At 35.5% G+C, this 23,293-nt stretch overlaps 1 protein-coding gene across 8 annotated transcripts in view; it reads right to left on the bottom strand.

Moving 5' to 3' along the window:
- Positions 1 to 1,249: 1,249 nt before the first annotated feature.
- Positions 1,250 to 23,293, bottom strand: part of FRS2 (fibroblast growth factor receptor substrate 2) — a 91,966-nt gene continuing 69,922 nt past the window's right edge. For 3 of the 8 annotated variants that reach the window (XM_063075279.1, XM_063075276.1, XM_063075278.1), the window contains 7 exons: positions 12,687 to 12,790; positions 9,211 to 9,305; positions 7,592 to 7,683; positions 6,149 to 6,335; positions 5,179 to 5,337; positions 4,596 to 4,759; positions 1,250 to 3,086 (listed from right to left, as the gene is read on the bottom strand). In XM_063075279.1, coding sequence (XP_062931349.1) covers positions 2,139 to 3,086; positions 4,596 to 4,759; positions 5,179 to 5,337; positions 6,149 to 6,335; positions 7,592 to 7,657 — 1,524 coding nt within the window. In that variant the 5' untranslated portion in view covers positions 7,658 to 7,683; positions 9,211 to 9,305; positions 12,687 to 12,790 and the 3' untranslated portion in view covers positions 1,250 to 2,138. The other 5 variants (XM_063075280.1, XM_063075277.1, XM_063075281.1 and 2 more) reach the window with 4 other exon arrangements.

A 23,293-nucleotide genomic window follows, 5' to 3' on the forward strand; every position in this document is an offset into this window, starting at 1 on the left:
GAAGAAAATGAAAGGATGAGGGAAAGAAAGAATAAAGTATCCAACCTCCAAAATGAATAAATAGATCAGCCCTTTCATTTGGAGATTAATGGTCTGCCTTGATGGCTTGTTTCAGAGAAAACCATGTGCAATGGTTCCATCATAATTCTTAGTCCACATTACAAAAACCATTACATAAATTTGGCACAATTAGCAATCTACTCAGAAGAAAGGATCAATGGAACAATACATTAAAAATGGAAACTGCATCAGGGACACTGCATGCGTATACCACTGCTCTTTTTAAGAAAACAGTGAATACTTTAATAAGCACCAAGTTTACAGAAACAAAAGGGCGGGGGCAGAATTCTGCTATGCATATAAGCCAACGGCACTGAAAATGATAAAGACACCTTTAATAATTTATTTTCTTTATAATGATCCCACTCTGTTGTTCTGCTAATCCATTCATTGTCCTATGATTAGGTTATTTATTGAATAGGTTGGATGCTATATGACTAAAACATTTTCATGCTAAGTTAACCTTAGTTATATCTGGTAGATCCAGATCATAATCTCAAACTTCCTCATACTTAGAGAAATCAGTAAAATATTTTGCAAGGTTACCTAACCTTCTTTCCACTCTACCCTCTCATATTCTCTAGTGTTTGAGGAATTGTAACATTCTTGATTTTCCAAGAGATTGACATATGGACTCTCATCAGTTTATATAAACTTCAATTCATTTTAAACCCTATATTATGACACAATCTCATTGCTACAAGACTTGCACTGTACCTGCTACGCTGGCAACAACATTAACATGAATAATCAAAGATCCAGCTACAAGTGAAAGTTCAGCAGAGCTGACTCTAGGAACACTAGAGTCGGCAGAGTACAACTGCAGCCGTGTAGCTGAGGGAATCACTGCTAAAGTGCTGGGGGGAGTGCCCACAGAGAAAACACAGTACCTTTAGGAACCTGCATGTTAAAAGTATCTTCCTTTTTATTCTCAGCTGCTAAGCGATCACCTATGGACACAGTGAAATTTAAAATTTGAGAGAATGTTTTTATCAACTTGAAAAGTAAACAGCATATAAATAAATACTGGACAAGGGCAACCCTGTTATAGAATAACAGTAAGTTCCAAATGAACCTTCAAAACCATAATTTGACAAAAATGCAAACTAAACAACAATGAACACATAATCCAATTTCAAAACTATATACAAACTACAACATTTTAAATTGAAAAAGACATTAAGCAACAAAATAAGACATCCCAAACACCAAAGGAAAAAACTGAAGGTAAATGAAAACCTAACGGCACAAATGCCTCCAGAAAACAATTTGTTGTCAGTATCTATAAGAGAGAAACTTCCAAGAGACAATGATTCAGATTTTCAAATGTTTTTGGGTAAAGTGACCTGAGACTGATACTTGAGCCTATTATAATTCTTAGTAAGATATCTGGACATGGCCTTCAAATGACATCATGAGATGAGTAAACAGAAAATCTTATCTCCTTCCTGTCTTTCGGCACACCAACAGCAAACCATATTCATGGATACAGGGCTCTTTCTAGTAACAAAGAAGACAAAGGAGCTGACTGGTATAAAAAGAGGTGTGGTACTTCTGTTTCCTTTACATATATTTTGGCTCAAGTCAAAACGCCTTTAATTAATGAAATAAAGGATTCCTCATGTTACATGCTGGAGGCCACATACCATGAACAGTGAATCTACAAATATTACTTTCAAAGCCTAGAGTTATCTGCTAGCAATGCACATCATCAAGAGAGGTTTTATAAAAACTTTTAAATCCCAACCATGATTTAGACATGAAAGATATGCGTAAGTCCAGAATATTGATAAAAATCAACCAGCATGTCATTCACTTCAACTCTCATTTTAAATAGGCACTGTGAAAATGGGAATGCTGCTGTACAATAATGAGTAGTATATAATGAAATTAGTGTTCTTTAAGGAGTATCTGCTCTACATTAATTCCCTTTAGTTAAAGATGCACATGAAATATTCAGAAAAAAATTTTTTTACCAGTCTATAAAAGGAGTTAGTGTTTAGAAATGAAAATGAAGCACTTGCATCTTCATTTTTAAAAACTTCACAAAGGTGCAAACAACATAATGCTTTCCAGGCTCACATGGGCAGATCAGTACTATTATGTCTAGTTTTCCTAGATGTACCATCATCTCGTGGCAGTGCTTTCTGCAAATTTGACATAGCAGCAGTTCTCTCAATGTCTATCACAGCATACAGCTCTGTGCGCCTGGTAGGGGTTTGCGGAAGGGGAGTGGTAGGCGTTTTTGGAGTCTGAGGGTTGTCAGAGTCACTGCCACCTTCCAAGTCAACCTGTATGTAATTGAGCTGCCTGTGTTCTAAACTTGGGCGTCTGATATCAAAGTTGAAGACTGTCGGTGTACAGTCCCGACGCCTTGAATATTCTATTTTGTGAGCACTTGCCGGCACTGTTACATTCTCTGTATTTACATAGTTATGCATTGGATCTAGATTATTATGGTAGCCATTTAGAGATGGGGTCTTTGGTCCTAAATTGTCATCTTCATCCCTACTTAGTTTGCGAGCTTCCCAAACAGGAGGCAAAGATGGTAAATTTTCATAGTTTAATAATGCAGTTCTTCTCTGAGCTGAATTGTTGATATTCTGGGTATCTGAGGTACTGGTGGATGTGAGACGACCTCTCCTGACCCCTGAGGCACTAGGAATAGATAGCCCATTTATATTTTCATACACCAGTTTGTGAACACAGGGTGCATCTCTTCGTTCATCACTATCATAGCCAGTGTCCCATTCTGTGCTATTTGCAACAATTCCACTAATTTCTCTTCCAAGTTGCTCCAGTTTCTCTTTTTCCATTAATTGCTTTTGAACAGGAGTTGGTCCTAAAACAAATTTGACCCCCTCAGGTTCAAGAAGAATCTGAGGGTCTCTGTCCTCAATACTACTTGGTTCTTCTTTTGGTGTGTTGCTTTCAGCATTAGAAACCCTTGCTTCCAATGGGACATGCACACTTGTGTGGTTTTTCCGCTCTTCTTGCACACCTGTAGTGTTGACATACGTATGTACCTAAAAACAAAACAGAAATTCAATCAATAACTTACTTAAAAAACAAAATAAAACAAAAAAAGCCTGACTACATCAGTTAATTTTATTGATTAATGCTCTCTCTAAATGTACTTTTTTTTTTTTTTTTAAACATGACCAGTAAGGGGATCTTAACACTTGGCTTGGTGTTGTCAGCACCATGCTCAGCCAGTGAGCTAACTGGCCATCCCTATATGGGACCCGAACCCATGCCATGGCCTTGGTGTTATCAGCACTGCACTCTCCCGAGTGAGCCACGGGCCAGCCCTAAATGTACTCTTAATTCAAAACTTTTACACCTCCTATTTTTTACTAATAAAAAGATGGGGAGAAAGGGATAAATATGGAAATGTCTTCTTAATTTGATTTTAAAAAGTAACTACTTTAAATTAACATGTAGCATTATACTTGATGATGAAACATGTGAAGTATTTTGTAAAAAAAAAAATCAGAAACAAAATAGGGATTATCATTTTGATGTCTGTTCTAGAACCTCTTATCAACGCATTGAAACATGATTCAGAAATAAGAAATAACAAATATTGAAAAGAAAAGAGAAATTTATCATTATTTGCTAATGATCTGACTGTATAAAGAGATAAACCCTACTAGATGTAATAAGAGCTCTGTAAAAGGCATGGATATAAAATAATTACCACCTAATAAGAAATTATAACTACTTTAAAAATCTCAATGTTATTTTGGGGAGAAAAATATGGAAATGTTTGGAAGTCTATATATAAAACTTTAAAGATTCAAACATAATATGCAAAACCGGGAAAAAGGTAATTACAGCAAATAATGTAAGAACACATTTACCATGTAAAGACCACAAAGAGGGCACTTAGCTGACTTGGGAGAGCATGGTGCTGGTAACACCAAGATCCCAGGTTCAGATCCCCATACAGGCCAGCCACCAGAAAAAAACCCAAAACAAAACAAACAAAAATAACACCACTGCCACAAAAAATTGATTTTAAAAACACTAAAAACCTCTTAATGATAAATAACACATAGTTTACAAAAGAAACCTATAACTAATAGAGAGATAATATTCAACCAGATATTTTTATTCCACAAATACACAAATAAAAGTAGAACAGTCAAGAACACTCAACAGCTCCATTAACAACATAAACAACAAAATCTACCTTCCTACTAGTAGTTCACTAACTATAAAGACATATGAAAAGCAGCATAAATTCTTAATCCATTTGAAGGTGTTATAATGGGAATTAACCATTAGTTACATCTTTCTTAATCTACAGATACACTCTCCTGAGAATCCACAAACTACTGTAATGCTAAGTTTCCCTGAAAACCTGCATATACTTGAGCATATGCCAATAAATATGCTATTTCCTCTGAAAAAGTAATTTACAATCTCAAATTGAATACAAAATTCAAATTGAATAAAATCTTCAGGTGTTAGCACATAACACTTTAACTCCACACAATCATTATCACTGGTATACAATAGCACTTGCTTACTTGTTCCTCAGCCACAAGCAAAGGATGTGTAGATTCTTCACCTACTGAAGGCAGGCGAGCACTTCCCACGGAAGGATGTCTGCTGGAAGGATGGGATGAAGCATCTCCAAATGAGGGATATCGGGGATATCCATTCGGTAAGTTCTGAGCAGCAAACCCTGGAGCTGAGTTTTTGTTAATTGATTTAAGGAGAAAGGCAGAATAGGGGGATATGGCAGAGAGAATAAAAATAAATGAGAATCTAATCTGCACTGAGAGGATTAAGGAAGGTGTTTCTACCAAGACACAGCAGAAATAAGCGCACAAACAGCACCTCCCCTATTTTAGACAATAGGGAATATTATAACACCAAGGTCAAGGGTTTACATCCCCACACTAGCCAGCTGCCTAAATAAATAAATAAATAAATAAATACATAATATTTAAAATGTTTGTAACTATAGCTAACAGTTTTTTATAATAGACAGCCATTATACTTATGTTAACCAATGGTGATTTCTAGTATGTTATAGGTTAAATATCCATTATCTGTAGCTTGTAAATGTCTGTTATTCAAACTATGAGAGGGAAAATGGGTACTTACTTGTAGGTGTTCTAGGTGTTCTAGGGACTTCCAATTCTGTCTGATGATTATTCCTTTCTACAACTGGCTCTTCCACCACATTTATACTATTATTTTGCATAATCTCTTGTAACATGTTAAATAATTCTTCTGCACGGGCACACTTAAAGGCAAAGATACCTACAAATGTAAACGAAAAGAGAAAAATGATTAACATGCCTTTAAGAAAGCTACCGGAACGCCTGTCAAAGAACAAAATTTCAAAGTAATCATTCTGTACACCAATAGCAAGAAAGGCCTTTTAAATAAATGTCTGATAAATTAATGACCTTCCCTGTTTCAAAACATAAACTGAAAAGTTCACAGAATAATTTTTATTTGTCTAAGAGAGATGGCCCCAAACAAAGCAAATAAAAACAAGATTTACACACTTACTCTAGCCTGCTTTTTAACAGCAGAGGGAGCCCAATTCACCACTACTAAAGTGATCATTTATCATTTAACAGGCCCACTGCTGGGTGTTTTACAATCGTTATCTTGTTTAATTACTACAATAATTCTGTAAGATAGGTGTTAGCCATCCCCCTTTTATAGAGAAGAAATCTGAAGTTTAAATGAGGTCATGTAACTTGCCAAGGCCATTCAAGGTAGCAAAGAAAAAAAAATCAAACTATGTTCTGTTTGACTCCGACGTTCAGGTTCCTTACCCACAAATTATAATAATAAAGACACCTGGTCAATTCAGCAGGACTAATCACTTACTGAAAATCTTAAAGTTAACATGAGTCAAAATTTCTGACATAAAAAATGTGCTTAATAAATACTTGATAAATGAATACATAGTTTACTATATCTTAACAACCTACTTATTTTGGGAATTTTTTTCTTTTGGGGAAAAGTAAAATATTAATTTAAACACTATATATAGAATAACTGAAAGAACAATATTTCAAATATGATAATATTTGGAGAAAACAAAGGTTCTACCTACCTTGTCCAGTTTGACACCTTCGACCACTTTCAAAAGAAAAGAGATTTGAGTCATAGCCATAGCGTCGCAGGCAGAGGTAGTGCCATTTTACAGAGTCACGTTTGCGGGTATATAAAATCAGTTCTGTGTCTGTAAGTTCCATTATGCCAGAACCTAACTCATTCCCATCATCATCGACATTAATGACCTAAAAAAAAAAAAGGTGACAGTCATATAAATATTCACCAATCATCAGGAAAATGCACTGTGGCTAACTGGTTCAGTTATATGCTGTTTTGTTAGTTCATTCATCAAACAATGTGTGTGCAGGGCATGGATAATAGTATAATAGCAGTATAATACCCAGTTCATATCTGTAAGTAATTTACATTCCCACTGGGGAGACAAGATATACAAACACAAAGTCAACACCACAAAACTAGGTATGATTAACTGACAAATGAATGCAATAGAGGTTACAAAAGTCAGGAACTGTGGCCTAAGGTGCTTGGAGAAACCTTCACATAAGAGGAGGAGTGACTTTAGCTAGATACTGGGTATAATTAAATTTAGAAAGGAAATCAAATAAGAGGGGAAATCTGGTGGGTCAAGAGATGTAGGACACATCATGAAGATGCAATAGTAAAGGAGAAAAAAGAAAATAAGATTGGCATGGAGTTCAAGTAAGGAAAGGTCTTGCACTGCTGGGCTTCAGAAAATGTCCAAAGACTTAGAATAGTAGATAACATTTACAGGGAAGTTACTATTCCCCTGGGACTGAGCAAAGTGCTTTACATGTACTTTTTTCATTTAACCCTCATAACAATCCAGACTGCAGGCCTCCTTTGTACAAAAACAGAATTAAGACTTAGTAGTAGTATAACCTGCCCAAGGTGGCAAAGCTAGGAAGTAACAGTGTTGTGACTTCCACCTAAGTTTGTGTGATCCAGAGGTCATGATTTATAGCAGACTAAGGTCAGATTACGGGAGAAACTAAATGGTTATGAGAGCATTTAGCTAGCCTATAGATAATAGAACACCACAGAAGTTTTAGCAAACAGGTAGTGAATGATGAGAGGAAGATTAATTTGATGGCGACTACAGGATGGATCACAAGGTGACTGGAGGTATAGTTGAGTTAAGAAATCATCCAGGCACGTATGAAAATAATGGCTGTAAGGCAGTGATAAGATTGAAAACACATTTATAAAATAACGTTTCAAAGAAATTATTACCAGAACTGTCTGGCTAACTGGATGCAGAAGACCAAGAAAAAGTAAAAGAGAATTCCATACTGTCATTAAGAAAATGTCATCATTTATTAAAACAAGAAAAGGCAGAGTGGGAAAAAAGGGAACTAAAAGGGTCTGATGATAAAAGTCAGGAGGTAAGATATGCTGAGTGAAGTAAAAGAAGAGCATCCAAGTAGGCACTGAGGTACATAACTCAACCAGTTTCACTGACCTTAAACTTGTTCCGATGGTTGTCTGGGACAGTGTCTTTATCTGGACAGCTACAACAGCTACCCATGGCTTCTTCAGAAGACCATGTGAGCACTACATGAAAAATAATTTGGAAAAAAGTATTAGATATAGGATATACAAGTCATAAAACAGAGGAAGACTGTAGAAATCATCTAACACAAGCATTATTTTGATGCATAAAATTAAGCCCAACAAGGTATATTGCTGAAGCTAGATTTCACACAAATGGGCAATTTTGCTCGGTGACAACAAGAATAAATTCTGTGAGACATCACAAAAATCTCAGATTTCCAGCTGAATTTGCAAAGATCTGCCTATTCTAAAATTATCTAAAACCAGTTTAAGGCCTCATATATAATACTATTTAAATATTTATAGTTATTTTAAGAACTAATTATGGAATCAACCCTTTATGGCTCATCTCCTTGAGGAGATGGTAGGATTAGTAGCCAAGGAGCTACCCAAGAACACGTAGCAGGATTATTAAAGGTAGCAGGCTATGATGAAAGCTCAGCAGAGGCTGCAGAGCAAGATTATGCTGTTTTGCTAGCTACACTCAGCAGTCCAAAGGGTAAACAGTTCACCTGACCCAGGATCACAGTGTAGAAGGCAAGGAAATTAAAGGATGCTGGCAATACAGGGGTTTGTAGTGATGGATCATCAGATCTGGTAGGAAAGAAGTACAGAAAGAGGAGGGCTAACAAAATAAGAGAAAATGGAAGCAAAAACCTCAATAAGGTTAAAGAATAGGCTTAAATAAGGTTAAAGAATAGGTTTAGTATGAGTGAGGGACTGAAACAGTTGGAATATGGGCAGTTGTGGTGAATCTTCCAACTCGTGGCAGGATACTTTTTAGTGTGGAGTTTTCATCACATCTCTCTCTCCTCCTCCTGAACCACGAACTCCTAGGCAGGAATACAGGCTAGATACTGGATATTCTGCATTTATGACCACCAGATTAATATTTGGAGGCCACATCTGAGTTACATGAGACCTAATAAGACGCATTATCATTATTGTAAACACTTGATGAGCAACCATGTGATCTCATCAGCATACACTCCTCCAAGTTCATAACTCAGCAAAAATACAAATGGTCTTATTATGTTCCCTCAAGAAAGCAACATACCAAAGTAAAGATTACATTCAAGAAAAAAAGGTAGCTTCTGATTGGGAAGATCAATACAAGGGTATGTCATAAAGTTCATGGAAAAATAGAATTAAAAGATAATACAACTGTTTCTAGAACTTTTTGAAGTATTCTCATATTGCAAAAAGTTTCCTGAATATTTTATATTAGTAAACACTGTCTTAGTTCAATTAAAGCCATTTGTCCTTATTCTTTGAGGGTGGGGGATGTCAGCAAATCAGGAGGCAAAATGGTTGCATTCAATAAAACATTATCAAATTCTCTAGTTTAAAAAATATAATTTAAGAGCTGGCCAGTTAGCTCAGTTGGTTAGATCACGGTGTTATCACACCAAGGTCAAGGGTTTGGATCCCTATACTGGCAAGCACCAAAAAACAAATAAATAAATAAAAATTAAAAATATAATTTGTGAGCGTAGTGATTTTTTTAAAAGGTAAACTCCAACTTACCTAGATCTGGCCATTAATATTCTTAGCTTCTGCTGCAGCATCAGGAGTTTAATCATACTTCAAAATACCATATTTTCTTCATTTGCTGACTTAACCTAGAAATAGAAAAAAGTTGAGAATTTCTTATTTTGTTTAAAGTAATAATATTCCTTATGAGACTTCTGCAACTGTTAGTTCACTTAATGTATTTAAACAAACTCAAAATTCTAACAAATTGATTAATATACAAGATCAATTTTTAAAATTAGTATGATATGTACATGTTACTACTTCCTTTCAAAAGAAGTAAAAATGCAATAGGTTAAGTTCTATGATGTTTCTGGCTTCTCTGCTACAGCTGACACCAGACAACCCATTTCTCTATAATCTCCTCAGCTGTAAAATGAAGGATTAGTTAGGCTAAACCACCTCCAAGGCTCCTTCACAGCTGTAAAAAGCCATTTTAGCCAGTGGCAGACTAATTCTCCACCTCCAATGACTTTTCCTAACCTGGAGAACTGACCCTCTTTAGAATCCACCCTCTGTATCTTCCTTTTCCACAAACTGTTCCCCCCAGAACCAAAGAAGTAAGTCAATTAGAAAACATACAGTATGAACAAGCATGCCACTGAGTCACAGGACAGTAAGATTATAGTGATAAATTACAGTCTAGAGTTATAAGAGATTTCACAAGACATTTTTGGAAAACTGATCAATTTATTCACAATGCAGAAAAAAATCAAATTCACTCAAAAAGGGTCACTAATATTTACTGAACCTACCCTATATAGACATTGTGTTAAGGGTTAAGGGAATAGTCTCACTTTAATCTAAATATTAACTTGAGTTAACAAATATTATTGACACCCAAAATAAACTCTTCCAAAACCATGTACCTGCATACAATCAACAATTTCAACTCTGCACTTCAAATGCCCTATACATAAAATTAGCATGCCGTGTATTTGCTTATGCCCCTTGTGAGATGCTGCTACACCTCACTTTAAGGTGGGTGGCAAACTCAGTGCCTCTCCTTTACCACTCGCTTCTTTTCTCCAGGATTTCAAACACACATCATGTTTTGTCTCTGGCCTGTAAAACAGCCCAGGGCTGAGTTAATTCTACCACAAACCATTTCTCTTGTGTGAATATATATTCTCTTTGTCCATCTCTCTTTTCTAAGAGATTTTAGCCAATTAACTAAGGAAAACTCTCTTCCTCACTTTCTTCATTCTACTTCTAAGTAATCTCCAATACCCACACTGAAATGAGGTTAATGATAATAAATAATACTAAGAGAAATGAGAGTGATCCACCTGTAGTTCAATATCTAGAAAAGTAGTAAGTTAAAAGAATCAGTGAACCGGGCCAAGCCTGTGGCGCACTTGGGAGAGTGCGGCGCTGGGAGTGCAGTGACGCTCCCGCCACGGGTTCGGATCCTGTATAGGAAAGGCTGGTGCACTCACTGGCTGAGTACCGGTCACGAAAAAGACAAAAAAAAAAAAAAAAAGAATCAGTGAACCAACTTATAAAGCTCTTCAAAATATTAAACAGCCCTCATTTGAATCTCTGGAAATTTATTATTCTGACCTCCTTTTGAGGATCAATATTTATTCAGTTTTATTGTTCAATTATTTTGATTATTAGCACTGCCAAAGTATTGCAGAGCTTTTGCTTGCTTTTACTGTTTTTCAGTACAAATAGCCAGCATGTCAGTTGTTTCAGGGATTAAAAGACTTTCTGTGCCTCATTTAAAAGGATACTTTCTATAAGAAAACACATTCTGAGTTCCAAAGAACTGACATACCAAAGTACTCCTGGGAATGAACACAACCCAATGAACTGTAGGTGTCCTGCCTTTGATTTTCCAATGTGGATGCCTCAGATGCTCTCCTTGACTTCTTAACACCCTTTGGTTTCTCCCCACTATTAGAAAACTAAGAACCAAAAGCTAATCAGGAGGTAGTAAGAGGGAAGAGGTGGGTAAAGCCACTATATGGAGCTGAAATCTTATTGTTGTAACATGGATGTTTTTCTATAAAATAGATATGCATAACAACATCAACTATGATGCTTTCTTAAAGGGAATACAATGATTTTACCAAGAAAATTATCAAGAGGCTAAAAATTACACTAAATGTTGTCTACTACCACCCTATTTTTCTATAATAAACAAATTTTAAAGCCCTACTGTATGCCAGACAGAGTCATTTGGATTATCTAATTTAATCCAAACAATCTGTGAGGTGGATACTACCATTATTTCCTTGTTTTAAAACAAGAGGCTTTAAAAGGTTAGGTAGCTTTCCCAAGGTCGACAGCTGATCAGAGGAAAGGCCAGACTTAAATCCTGAACTGACTACAAAAGTCAAGCTCTTACACATGTAAAAAGCTTAAAACAGTGCCAAGCATACAGTAAGCAATCAGCAAATGTTAGCTATTGAAATAATAATTTATTATAAAACAATATTGTATGTCTTTGGCAGTCAACCAACCTCTCTGTGTCTAAATTTCCTCATTTATAAGATTAGGACACCTACTTCACAGAGTTACTGTGAAAACCAAATAAGTTCTAAATATAAAGAAATTTAGAAAAGTATCCAGTGCCTTAAAAAAACAAGGCATTATTATATTACCACTATAGGTAAAATCCTGTCTCATCCTATCACAAAGAAGCCTTTTGCACTGTAAACACAGAAAGCCTAGAACTTAAGCACCATCCTTATAACAAGTGTTACATTAATAAATTTAGTAAAGCTGTCCTAAATTATTCCAATATGATTCTTGCAGAATGTCAAGCAAAGAGAACACTGAACTCTATTCACAAGCGTGATTATAAATTTGGTGTTTAAGAAGGTATATTTGCTCTCTCGGTTCACTAGCACTGAGGGTAAAACTGGATTATACTACAGCAGTTCTGTTCAAATACAGACAGGACAGAATACCTATAGTTAGAAGCATAGCAACATAACTCTAAATTTTGGGCCCAGCTAACTGCCATGTTTAATTACATTAAAAGAATCAAGAGGATGGCATTCAGAAACCGTGTTCTTTGTGTCCGTTTTTTTTTTTTTTAAATCATTAGGTAGATCTCTTCTTATTTATACACACTAGTTTTTGTTTATTCTTAACATTTACAAGGATTTTTTTTATTACTTATTCTGAGGAAAGGAGTTAAAAAAAAAAAAGTAAAATTACCAGCCACAAAAAAAAAGTTAAGAATGGGAGATTCTCAGATTCTCAGTACATTCTACAGCTACCTGATCCAGAGCCATTATGTGAAAAGCAAGGACACCTGCACCATACACATAAAACTACAAAGGTATATTGAGCATTTTTAAGCATCTGTAAAAATTGCTATATCTGCATATTCCCAGAGTTTTCTTCCTTTACGTTTTTTATTCTAAGGGCAATGTTGGTGAACTGCTTTGCAAATCATAACCCTCCACCCTCCTCCCCTTTTTTTAAGTCTTGAAAAAATCAATTACATTACTTACAAATCACTTCAGTATCTGGTACTTTCTTTCCTGGAAACTCTCTATGTCTAATCTAAATTCCTTGTACTGCAATTTAAGCCAGATTCCTCTCATTTCTCTTTTCTCTGTAAGAGACAAGTAAAACCAGGATGATCAAGAAAGATCAGGGCTGACCAGTTAGCTCAGTTGGTTAGTGTGGTGTTGATAATGCCAAAGTCCAGGGTTAGATTCCTGTTACCAGCCAGCCACCAAAAAAAAAAAAAAGAAAGAAAGAAAATTAAACACATGCTTAAGTATACTTAAACTGCCATCATTTCATTTTTCTGTGAATATATCTAAAATATTAATAAAGTATGATTTATATCAGACATTGTTGCTTGAATTAAGCTAATAAAGCTACTTAGTAAACAAAATTTTGTAAAAAACTATCAAAATTAAGGAAAAAATTTAAAAATGAACTTATTCATTTCTCTATCCATAAAGATAAAAGACACATTCTTTGATTCCAAGGAGCTTACTGTCTAGTGAGGGAGACAGGCCAAAAAATGAATAAATGGCAGAGTCACAGACCCATGTGCTGGTGCTATCAGAACATTTAACTCATAGCAGAAAGAACAACAAAAGTGTCAAGAAAGACTTCCTGGGAATGCTGATCCCTAAGTTGAGTCCTGAAAGATGGATGGGAGTTAGCTAGGGCAGGGCAATCCAGATCAAGGAGGATGTATGCAAAAGCACACAAGCCTAAACACATATGGCCTCCTTCAGGAGAAGCAAGTAGTTCTCTTGAGTTGGAATGTAGGGTGTGCATGGGAAAATACCAAGAGACAGGTAGGAAGGTACGTGCTGTGGCCATTTCATGAAAAGTCGATTTGCACTAACTGAGGGCAATTCACATTTTCCCTTACAATCTTAAAGACATCACTAATGTCCTACCAAAATACTTTCCTATAGAGGCAGAAAATCTAGATCATATGAGAATTTCACCACAAATTGGTAAGCATAAAATTAATAGTGTTTTACTGTCTGTGATGCCCAAAGTCTAACCTTCAAATCACAGTATCCATCTATAAACACAAACATTCCCCTGCTACAGCATCTGAACTTACAGTGAGTGTCACTGTATGATGATGACCTGAACCTCAGATTCCCCTCTCCCTTCCAGACCTAGAAACATCACCCACCTCAACCCCATATTTCATACTAAATCTGTCAAAGTCACTCTCAATCATGCATTTTGGTTTTTAGGAACAGAAATACAAGAATATGTATATAGATTCTTATATGTATACATAAAACAATTTTGTGTATGTACTTAGCAAATACTAAGAAAATGTTACTAAAATAGTTGCTAAAAATAAAATAGGAAAAAGCTAAAATGGAAGATAATATAAAATACAACCTCTACCTTTAATAATGCTGGTAATAACTCAATCCTGGAGTCTTCCCTTGACCTTGGAATGTACTTATAGCCAGAGATACTGGTGATAAAATTTACACAACTAAATCAGAGTTCCCATAATTTCTGCCCTATGATATGTGCAAACCCAGCAGATAAGTCACTTTGCCTTAGCTAATTCAACAATGTAATCAGTACCAAGGGCAACAATCCCAGCACTTTCAATCACAGGAGATAAGCATATTATCAGCCTTTAGAATTCCCAAAGAAAATCTTACTTTAGTGCTTTACGTTGCAATATAAAAGTATGTACAAGGAAATCAAATACTCTCCTTCGGCAATACCAAAGGGATAAACATACTATATGAGGGATCATGTAGCTTTTTCTACTAAAAATTCAGATTGCACCATAGTACAAAAAGAAAGAAAAAAGAAAAGAAAAAAGAGGTGTGATTTCAAGGTAGCAGTAAGAAAGTATAGTATAGGCATTCTCTAGAAAGCATTTATCATTAACTCTGAAACTTTGAATGAATATATTTGACCTTATAAGGATAGTGCATTCAATTTTCTGTAAACACTATACATCAGAATTCCAAGTTTGTATTCTTCAACTCAGTGATGATTTCTTTATATTAATTATTACAACCGTGTCAGATTAATAAATGATTGCTTACTCTCACAATAAACTCTAGTTTATAAGTTTACTAACAAGCCGGGACTGAACTCTAGCATAATAAATACTTAACTTATGAAAAACCATATATCATATAAAATCTTTAACCCAATACCCATTTACTAAAAAGTACTATGAAACTCAAAGAAACTGTTATTTCCCAAATAAATGTCATATTCTTCTTACTATAATCCTTGAATAACTTAAAGTCGGTTCAATTTTTTCTAATAAAACATTGTGTTTTTAGTTAATGAGGTTTTACTAAACTGAGCAACAGTAGGAGGTAAAACTCCAAGTATGAATTTTACAATATCTTCCTTAGTATGATATACCTAATAGTTCTTAAAAAGCATTTGGCTTTATGGCTTTACTCTTCAAAACAACAACAATTTAAATGTAAGTCACTCTAATTTCAAACTTCATGTTAAATAAATATACAAATTATAACTATATTCAAACTATAAACATCAACAGACACTAAAAAGACAAGTAAGAAAATCCCTAGACATGTTTAATTTTTATATAATATCCTTAACATAGAACTAAATAAACATTAATGATGGGTAACAAAAGTAAATAAAAAGGTTATTTTTCAAAACTGAATATACAGGTGTATACGTAGGATTTACCATAAATCTATATTTCCAAATTCAGGTGGATATCATGTTAGTTACTAGACTAATATTAAAAGCCTAAATATTGACTATGTGTATACACATACACACATACACACAACCTGCTCAAAATAAGCTAGGCCAAATGCCAACCAACTCTAAATAACACCCAAAACAAATTGTTTCATGAACAGCTCATCAGTTTCTGCACTTAACTCAGTCTAAAATGCTCTTAAACATACACTCAACTTTTCAACTGTTAGAGCAATGCATTCAAAATTACTATTACAAGCTAGCATTTAACAACTCACCTGATTCAAATATCCCACTAATACAAATGTTTGCTCTGTTTTCTAACACTCTCCAATCTTACAAAATATCCACCCCAGAAAGTTAAGCAGAAATATTTACATCAGAGTACATCTACCCATGTGATTAATTCTTATGGGGCCATTAATAAGCATTGTTCAAAGAATGTTTAATGACAAAGAAAAAAATGTTCATGATATAAAGTTAAGCGTGCACACACACACACACAGTAATATGGTATACTGGGTTGATGTTCATGATATAAACACACACACACACACACTCTCTCTCTCTCTCTCTCTCTAATATGGTAGGACGTTAGGCTGGCCAGCTGACTCAGTTGGTTAGAGCATGGTGCTGATAACACTAAGGTCCAGGTTTCAATCCTTGTACCAGCCAGCCACCAAAAAAAGGAGAAAGAGAGAAAAAGGACATTAATGGAAAAACAGGTGAAATTCAAATAGTCTGTAGTTTAGTTAATAGTATTATACCAGTATTAATTTCTTAGTTTTGACAAATGTACCACGGTTACAGTGAAAGGTATATGGGAATCTCTGTACTATCTTTGCAACTTTTCTGTGATTCTAAAATGTAAATTGTTCTGGGAAAAAAAGAGTTTATTTTAAAAATTACTCATCACACACTAACAAATTTGAGAGCACTTACATTTTAAAAAAATAACATTTTCACTTTTCTCTCCCTTATCCCCCCACAAAATACATAAACCCAAAAGACCAGACTAATACATGCTAAAATGTTAACAGTGATTCACTTGGTGGTAGAATGAAAAGCATTTTTTTCTTTATATTTACTAGAGTGTAAATTGCTTTTATAATCAATACATTATTTACTAAACATACAAAGCAATATTTATTAAAGATTTCTTTAGAAAGAAAAGCTGTAAATGCCTAAGCAGAGCCCAAAGGCAGACTACATACACAAAACAGGTTAGAGCAGAATGTGAAGAACACAGTGGCCAAGAGAAATTGCTGGGAGAATTTACTAATTAAGTAAAGCCTAATTAGTAAATGCTGGGAACTTGCCAACATGTAGAACTTAACATCTATTCTCAGAGGCCTGAGGCCAGCAAAGTTATACTCAGAATTCTTGTCTTAAGGGAATGTTCTGAAAAGCCCCCTTATACTAAGAATTTACAGGGACATACAGCCTGGATTTATTCTAAACAAAAATAATGTAGTTGGACATCTGGTATACAACTGCCCACTGACAACTTCTAGAGATCCTCTTTAGCACCACAGTGTGTTCTCTAAATTCTTCTCCCCTGCTGCTTCTTCCCTCTCTAAAATCTTTCTATTACCTATGCTCAGTACTTAGCCCCAAGGCCTAAAAATGGCACCTTGGTGCCTTTTAGCAACATGGGTAGAATTATCAGGGTCTAAAGACCACTGGGACTACAGAATCAAATTCTATTTCAGATGTTTGACAGGTGCTCCTCACAAAAGTTTTTGCTTTGTTTTTTCTCCTGATACTTTCAGGGCAAAATATGTTCTAGCAACTCCATTAAGCCATAAGAGGGGAAATTTTAATCAACAGCAAATGTTCCCCAACCAAAATGAAAAAATAAAATACATTTAGTCCTTTAAAGAAAGTGCCAAGGGAATCAGACAGACTGCATTTTGATAATCACTTCCAAGCTAGAACCAGAATGACTGATATGTGTTAGGGTGTTTGCTCCTCTTGAAATAGCTCTAGGTTGAGTAGTTCTGGATGCCTACAATATAAAGCTTGTACTTCCAATAGTACAGGGTTCTGGGTTAGCTGAACACGTGGAGGGTCCTGGAGGATGGCATGCCTGGGGAGGGCATGGAACCTCTGTGCCCCATCCCCCATATATCTCTCTATACATCTCTTCATCTGTATACTTCTTAATATCCTTTATAATAAACAAGTAAACTTAAGTATGAATTTTCCTGAATTCTGTGAGCCACTGAAGAAAACTATTCAAACCCAGTGGCCGTTGTGGGAAGCCTAATTTGTAAGCAAATTTTTTTTTTTTTTTTGGTGGCTGGCTGGTTTGGGGATCCAAACCCAGAAGCCTGATTTATAGCTGGTTGGTCAGAAGTTCCAGAGGCCTGGACTTGCAAGTGGCATGTGAAGTGGGGGGCTGTCTTGAGGAACTGAGTCCCAATGTGGGATCTGACACTATCTCCAGTGTAAAAATTTAATCGAATTAAAGGACACCGAGCTGCGATCTGCTGGAGAACTGCTTGCTTGCTTGCTAGTTGGGAGAAATTCCCACACATGGGGACACAGATGTCTGTCTTCTGTGTTGATGATTGTTACTGAGTAACAAGTACAGGAAAACACAGTTGTTATTATTTTGAATACTAATAGAGATATATACTGTTTTTCTTCAAAGCTGAGACAATTGATATTATTGCTGATATTTTATATACCACCTTGAAAGAAAAAAAAAGTTGTCAATTAAACTATAACATGATATAACTGTAACTATAATGATACCTGATTGTAAGATACACCCAAATTTTAGTGAATAAAATTGGGAAATGACTCTTAGAATCAATGAAATATGGTATATGGTCAATGAAAGAACTCTCAATGCATTACAAATAACACTAACAAAAAGTTGTTAGATGATTTTTTCTTTGCTCCTTTTCTGATGCTAGAAGGAAGTTACAACCAAGCATCCAATTTTAGATTTTAGAGCATCCAAGATTGATGTTCTTTTGAGCCCTTAAATACTGATCTAAAGAACAATCTCATAATGCAGACAGCTGGCAACAAATGCAAAAATGAAGGTGAAGAAATTAATCAAAATATTACTAGAAGCCAAATTTAGAACACTTAATTTTCCTTCTCTACCACTTCAATGCCCTTCCCTTCAAAGTTTCATGGTTTGTTTTCCTTCAGATTTATCTTAAACTTAGGATATCAACCATCCACGGTAAAGGTAATTCTGAGGAGCCACACTGAGAAGTATGAGGGATCTAAAAAAGCTAATGGAAAATGTTTTATGAAAAAACTATGCATGGATCACAAATTTTTTTGCATCAAAATAAACTGGTACTAACTTTTTATAACATGTCTGAACAGGATCTAGTTTGAGGCACTAAGAAGGATAAGACATCAGTTTGAAAAGAGCCCCTATTAGAGCAACATGAATTCTGCTGAAATTGAAGAACAAACATCGAACTGATGGTGGAGATTCAGTGGAAAAACAGTGAAATCATTGATGCTTTCCAAGAAGTTTAGGAGGACAATGACTCAAAGAAATCAGCAGTTTACAAATAACTTGTTTTAAGAAGGGATGAGAAGATGTTGAAGATGAAGCCCACAGAAGCAGACCATCCACATCAAACTGCAAGGAATAAATTAATCTTGTTCATGCCCTAATTGAAGAGGACCAACAACTAACAGCAGAAACAATAGCCAACACCACAGACTCTTCAACTGGTTCAGCTTGCACAACTCTGACTGAAAAATTAAAGTTGACCAAACCTTCCATTCAATGGGTGCCAAAACTGTTGTACCCAGATCAGCTACAGTCAACAGCAAAACTTTCAATGGAAATTTTAAACAAGTGGGATCAAGATTCTGAGGCATTTCTTCAAAGACTTGCAACAGGAGATGAAACATGGCTTTATCAGTACACCATTCTGAAGACAAAGCACAATCAAAGCAATGGCTACCGTGAGGTGCAAGTGCTCCAGGCAAAGCAAAAGCTAACCAGGCAAGAGCAAAGGTCATAGCAACAGTTTCTTGGGATGCTCAAGGCATTTTGCTTGTTGATTTTTGAGAGAGCCAAAGAACAATAACATCTGATTATGAGAGTTTTTTGAGAAAGTTAGCTAAAGCTTTAGCAGAAAAACACCCAGGAAAGCTTCACCAGAGAGTCCTTCTCCAACACAACAATGCTTCTGCTCATTCCTCTCATCAAGCAAGAAGAGCACTTTTTGCCTCCACCTTACAGTCCTGTTTGCTCCTTCTGACTTTTTATTTCCTAATCTTAAAAAAAAAATCTTTATAGGGCACCATTTTTCTTCAGTTAATAATGTAAAAAAGACTACAATGAAATGGTTAAATTCCCAGCTCTTTAGGAATGGACAAAATGGCTGGTATTATTCCTGACAAAAGTGTCTTAAACTTGACAGAGCTTATGTTGAGAAATAAAGTTTATATTTTCATCCTTTAATTCCATTTTTCCATGAACTTTTAAAAGTCCCCTCATACTGCTAAGGTCACTGGAGCTATTCCCTCTGAGTATAACTTATGATAAAGTATAATTTGAAAGCAATTGTGAGAATATTTCTTAAAAAAAAGGGGGGGTGCTGGCCCCGTGGCTCACTCAGGAGAGTGCGGCGGTGCTGGTAGCGCCGAGGCCATGGGTTCAGATCCTATATAGGGATGGCCGGTGCACTCACTGGCTGAGCGTGGTGCAGACCACGCCATGCCGAGGGCTGTGGCTGTGATCCCCTTACTGGTCAAAAAAAAAAAAAAAAGACAAACATGGAGAAAACAAATCTCTACAGAAAAGTCAGAATTTCTAAGAAGACGTTTTATTCTGTTCCACTTTCAAAATGTTTCTTCACCAGTACTGGCTGAAAAGCTGCCTACTTTAAATTCTCCTTTTAAAAAATCTTTGAATTTTTTTCAAAGAATGAAGTTTACAAAGCTACAAAGAATATTAGATTCATATAATTATGTACGTAAGACACTCATACAAAAGCTTTAAAAGTTTAAATTTTCCACATACAAATTACAAATTTGAATTATCTGAAACTATTAATCCTTCTAAATAGAAACTACAATATGGCTCAGGCAAGATTTTAATTCCCATATGATTAACAAATGGCATACAACATCTCTGTCACTTAAGTGTACTTTAAATACTACATTACAATCTAAAATAAAAGGCTTTGTTTAGCATTCTAAATTTCTCCAGTAAAAGGCAATATCAACCTCCAATAATGCCAGGCAGCATGATGCAGTGAAACTATGGGTTTTGGGGCTAGAGAGATCTGAGTTTTTACTTAATCTCTCAATCTACATTTCCTCACAGGTAAGTTAAAAACACTTCCTACCATTACCACTCTCTACCTCATGTGGTTGTCACAGGTTTGGAGGCTGTTAAAGTAATAACCACAGGCGTCAGATTAGGGTAGTGAACAATGAAGATGGAGAAAAGAGGAAGATTAGAGTGATACTTAGGAGCTAGCATCAATAACACCTGATGATTGATTAGACTGGGAGGGAAAGCAGAAGTTCAGGAGAATGCCCACATTTTAAATTTAGTAACAGTACATTTAATGAACTAGGGAACATAGAAAGGACACAAAATTTACAGAAGCACATAAGCTCAGTTTTTAATGTACTGTGATGCCCATGAGATATCCAGGTGGAAATGCTCAACAGACAAACAGAAATACAGGTATGGAGGTGGGAGAAAGATCTGGGAGTCATCAGCTTATGGATACAAGGCATGGTACAAGATGAAACTGCCTAGTGAGAAGAAAAGTAAGACCTACAGAAACTCATTAACACCAACATTTGAAGTAACTTCAGAGGAAGAAAAGCCCACAAGGAGAATGAACACTCTCTGTCCAAGAAGAGAAAAATCCCCCAAGACTGGTATCACAGAAGCCTAGGGAAGAGTGAGTCAAGGTAAGATGAGATAGAAAAACAGTGTCAAATCAGTAAGGTAAGATTGCAGAAATCAGAGACAGTTAGTTTGGTGAAAGGAATATTTAGCAGTACACATGAGCATAACAGAGATAGACAGTTGTCTCCAAATGTTCTTCTTACGAGACAGTGAACTTGATTTACTCCTGAAATAGAAACTGGACCAATCCACAGAAGTCTATGGGAATCAAACAAACTCCCATCTATTAAACAAAGAACTGAGTTCCCTTTAAATGTTGAATTAATCACTAATAATGTTTCAGTAGATGACATTACTGGTTAAGAAGCTGGATGAGACGATTTGAGCTTTTCCTTCAATTGAAGTAAATTTCAAGGACTAAACTAAATCATTAAAAGGAACAAAAGGAAAGACACAACAAAAGAGTTTTTAAACCTTAGAAACACAGGGCTGGCTGGTTAGCTCAGTTGGTGCTGATAACACCTAGGTCCAGAGTTTGATTCCTGTACCAGCCAGCTGCCAAAAAGTAAATAATAAATATGTAGAAACATAAATAGTTCTATGAAGTTTTAAAAATTATATTCAAATAACTGAGTAAAACACAAGAAGATAATCATTTTTAACCTTGTGAGTCCAAAGTAAGACATTTACTATGATATAAAGTTTTATCTGCACCAAATTTTATGGATAATTTTGAGCTGTAATAACTGTTTAATGTAATTAAACCTACTTAATTGTTTTTTCATAACTTTCTACTGCTAAATAAAAAAATGTGCTCTTTGTTTCTTTCCTTTTTATTTTTATTTTTTTAAAGCTTGGGCACTTAAGTGTCTTTGTTCGTTTTAAAGCAGAGTTTAATAGTCATCTGCAATGCTGGATATTTTCCAATTGGCCCTCCAAAGCCACTCTCTAACTTTCTCCATCCTGCTCTGTGTCCTCGGAGCCAGACCTGCCTGGAGCACCAGCAGACCAGGTTGGCTGTGGCTCCATTCCTTACTGAGGTTCTTCTACTGATGGCCCCTATCAGGACTATAGCTCTTGTGGTTCAGGTAACCACTCCCTCCCCTGGCCCTTTTAGACCCAGAAGTGTTAACAGCTTCCTGCTGTTGTTAGCTAGTCTGGTCATCATCACTTGCTGGTTTCTTCTAACCAGCCCACAGTGTATAAATAATCCCTTCATAATTCTTTTCCATTACAAGGTTCTTGCCAGAACCCTGACTTACACAGTTGTTACTGATGTTTTCAATAGAGTAATTATACGTATATTACGTTATACGTTTATCACCAGCAAATACCTTATGAGAAAAGAGCCAGCTCTTATATTTCTTAGCCAAACCAAAAAAAACCGCCTTATAATAAAAAAATAAAAATTACCAACCAAAAATGGTTGAAAGGAAGAAATTACTTGTAAATTTTAAGACTGATATCTAATCATCTTGCAGTCATCCTTGACATCTCTCACATCCCATTTACAAGCCATCAATTCTTTCAGATCTATCTTCAAAATATATCCCAAGTTCAAATACTGCTTACCATCTTAACCACTAATTCTCTAACCCAAGCTACCAACATTCTGTCTGAATTTATGCAACACCCTTCTAATTGGTCTCTAACTCAGCTTGTCCTGCTCTAGTCTTTTCTCAACAAAGCAACCAGCATAATTCTGTTAAAAAGCTAATCAACACATTTTTTTTAATGGTAAAAATCATGACTCTCGTAAAGACAGTAAAATGAACATGTGTCAAAAATACTAAACTCATTAATGATGGAACAAGCAACTGGCTCAGAAAAAAATTCCAAGAACCACACATACATAGAAAATAAGGAATTCTAAAATGAATTCACAAATAGATGCAAAACAGGTATACGCAGAAGGCAATAATCAACTTCACTCCCCTGGACATAATTTGTATCTCTATGCAAAACAGGTATATGCAAAGGGCAATAAACATACTTTGCATTTCTATGAATAAGATTTAATTGCATTTTGTATTCATTATTTTTTTATTGTGGTGA

This window comes from Cynocephalus volans, chromosome 12 (assembly GCF_027409185.1).
Source record: "Cynocephalus volans isolate mCynVol1 chromosome 12, mCynVol1.pri, whole genome shotgun sequence".
Taxonomy (NCBI): domain Eukaryota; kingdom Metazoa; phylum Chordata; class Mammalia; order Dermoptera; family Cynocephalidae; genus Cynocephalus; species Cynocephalus volans.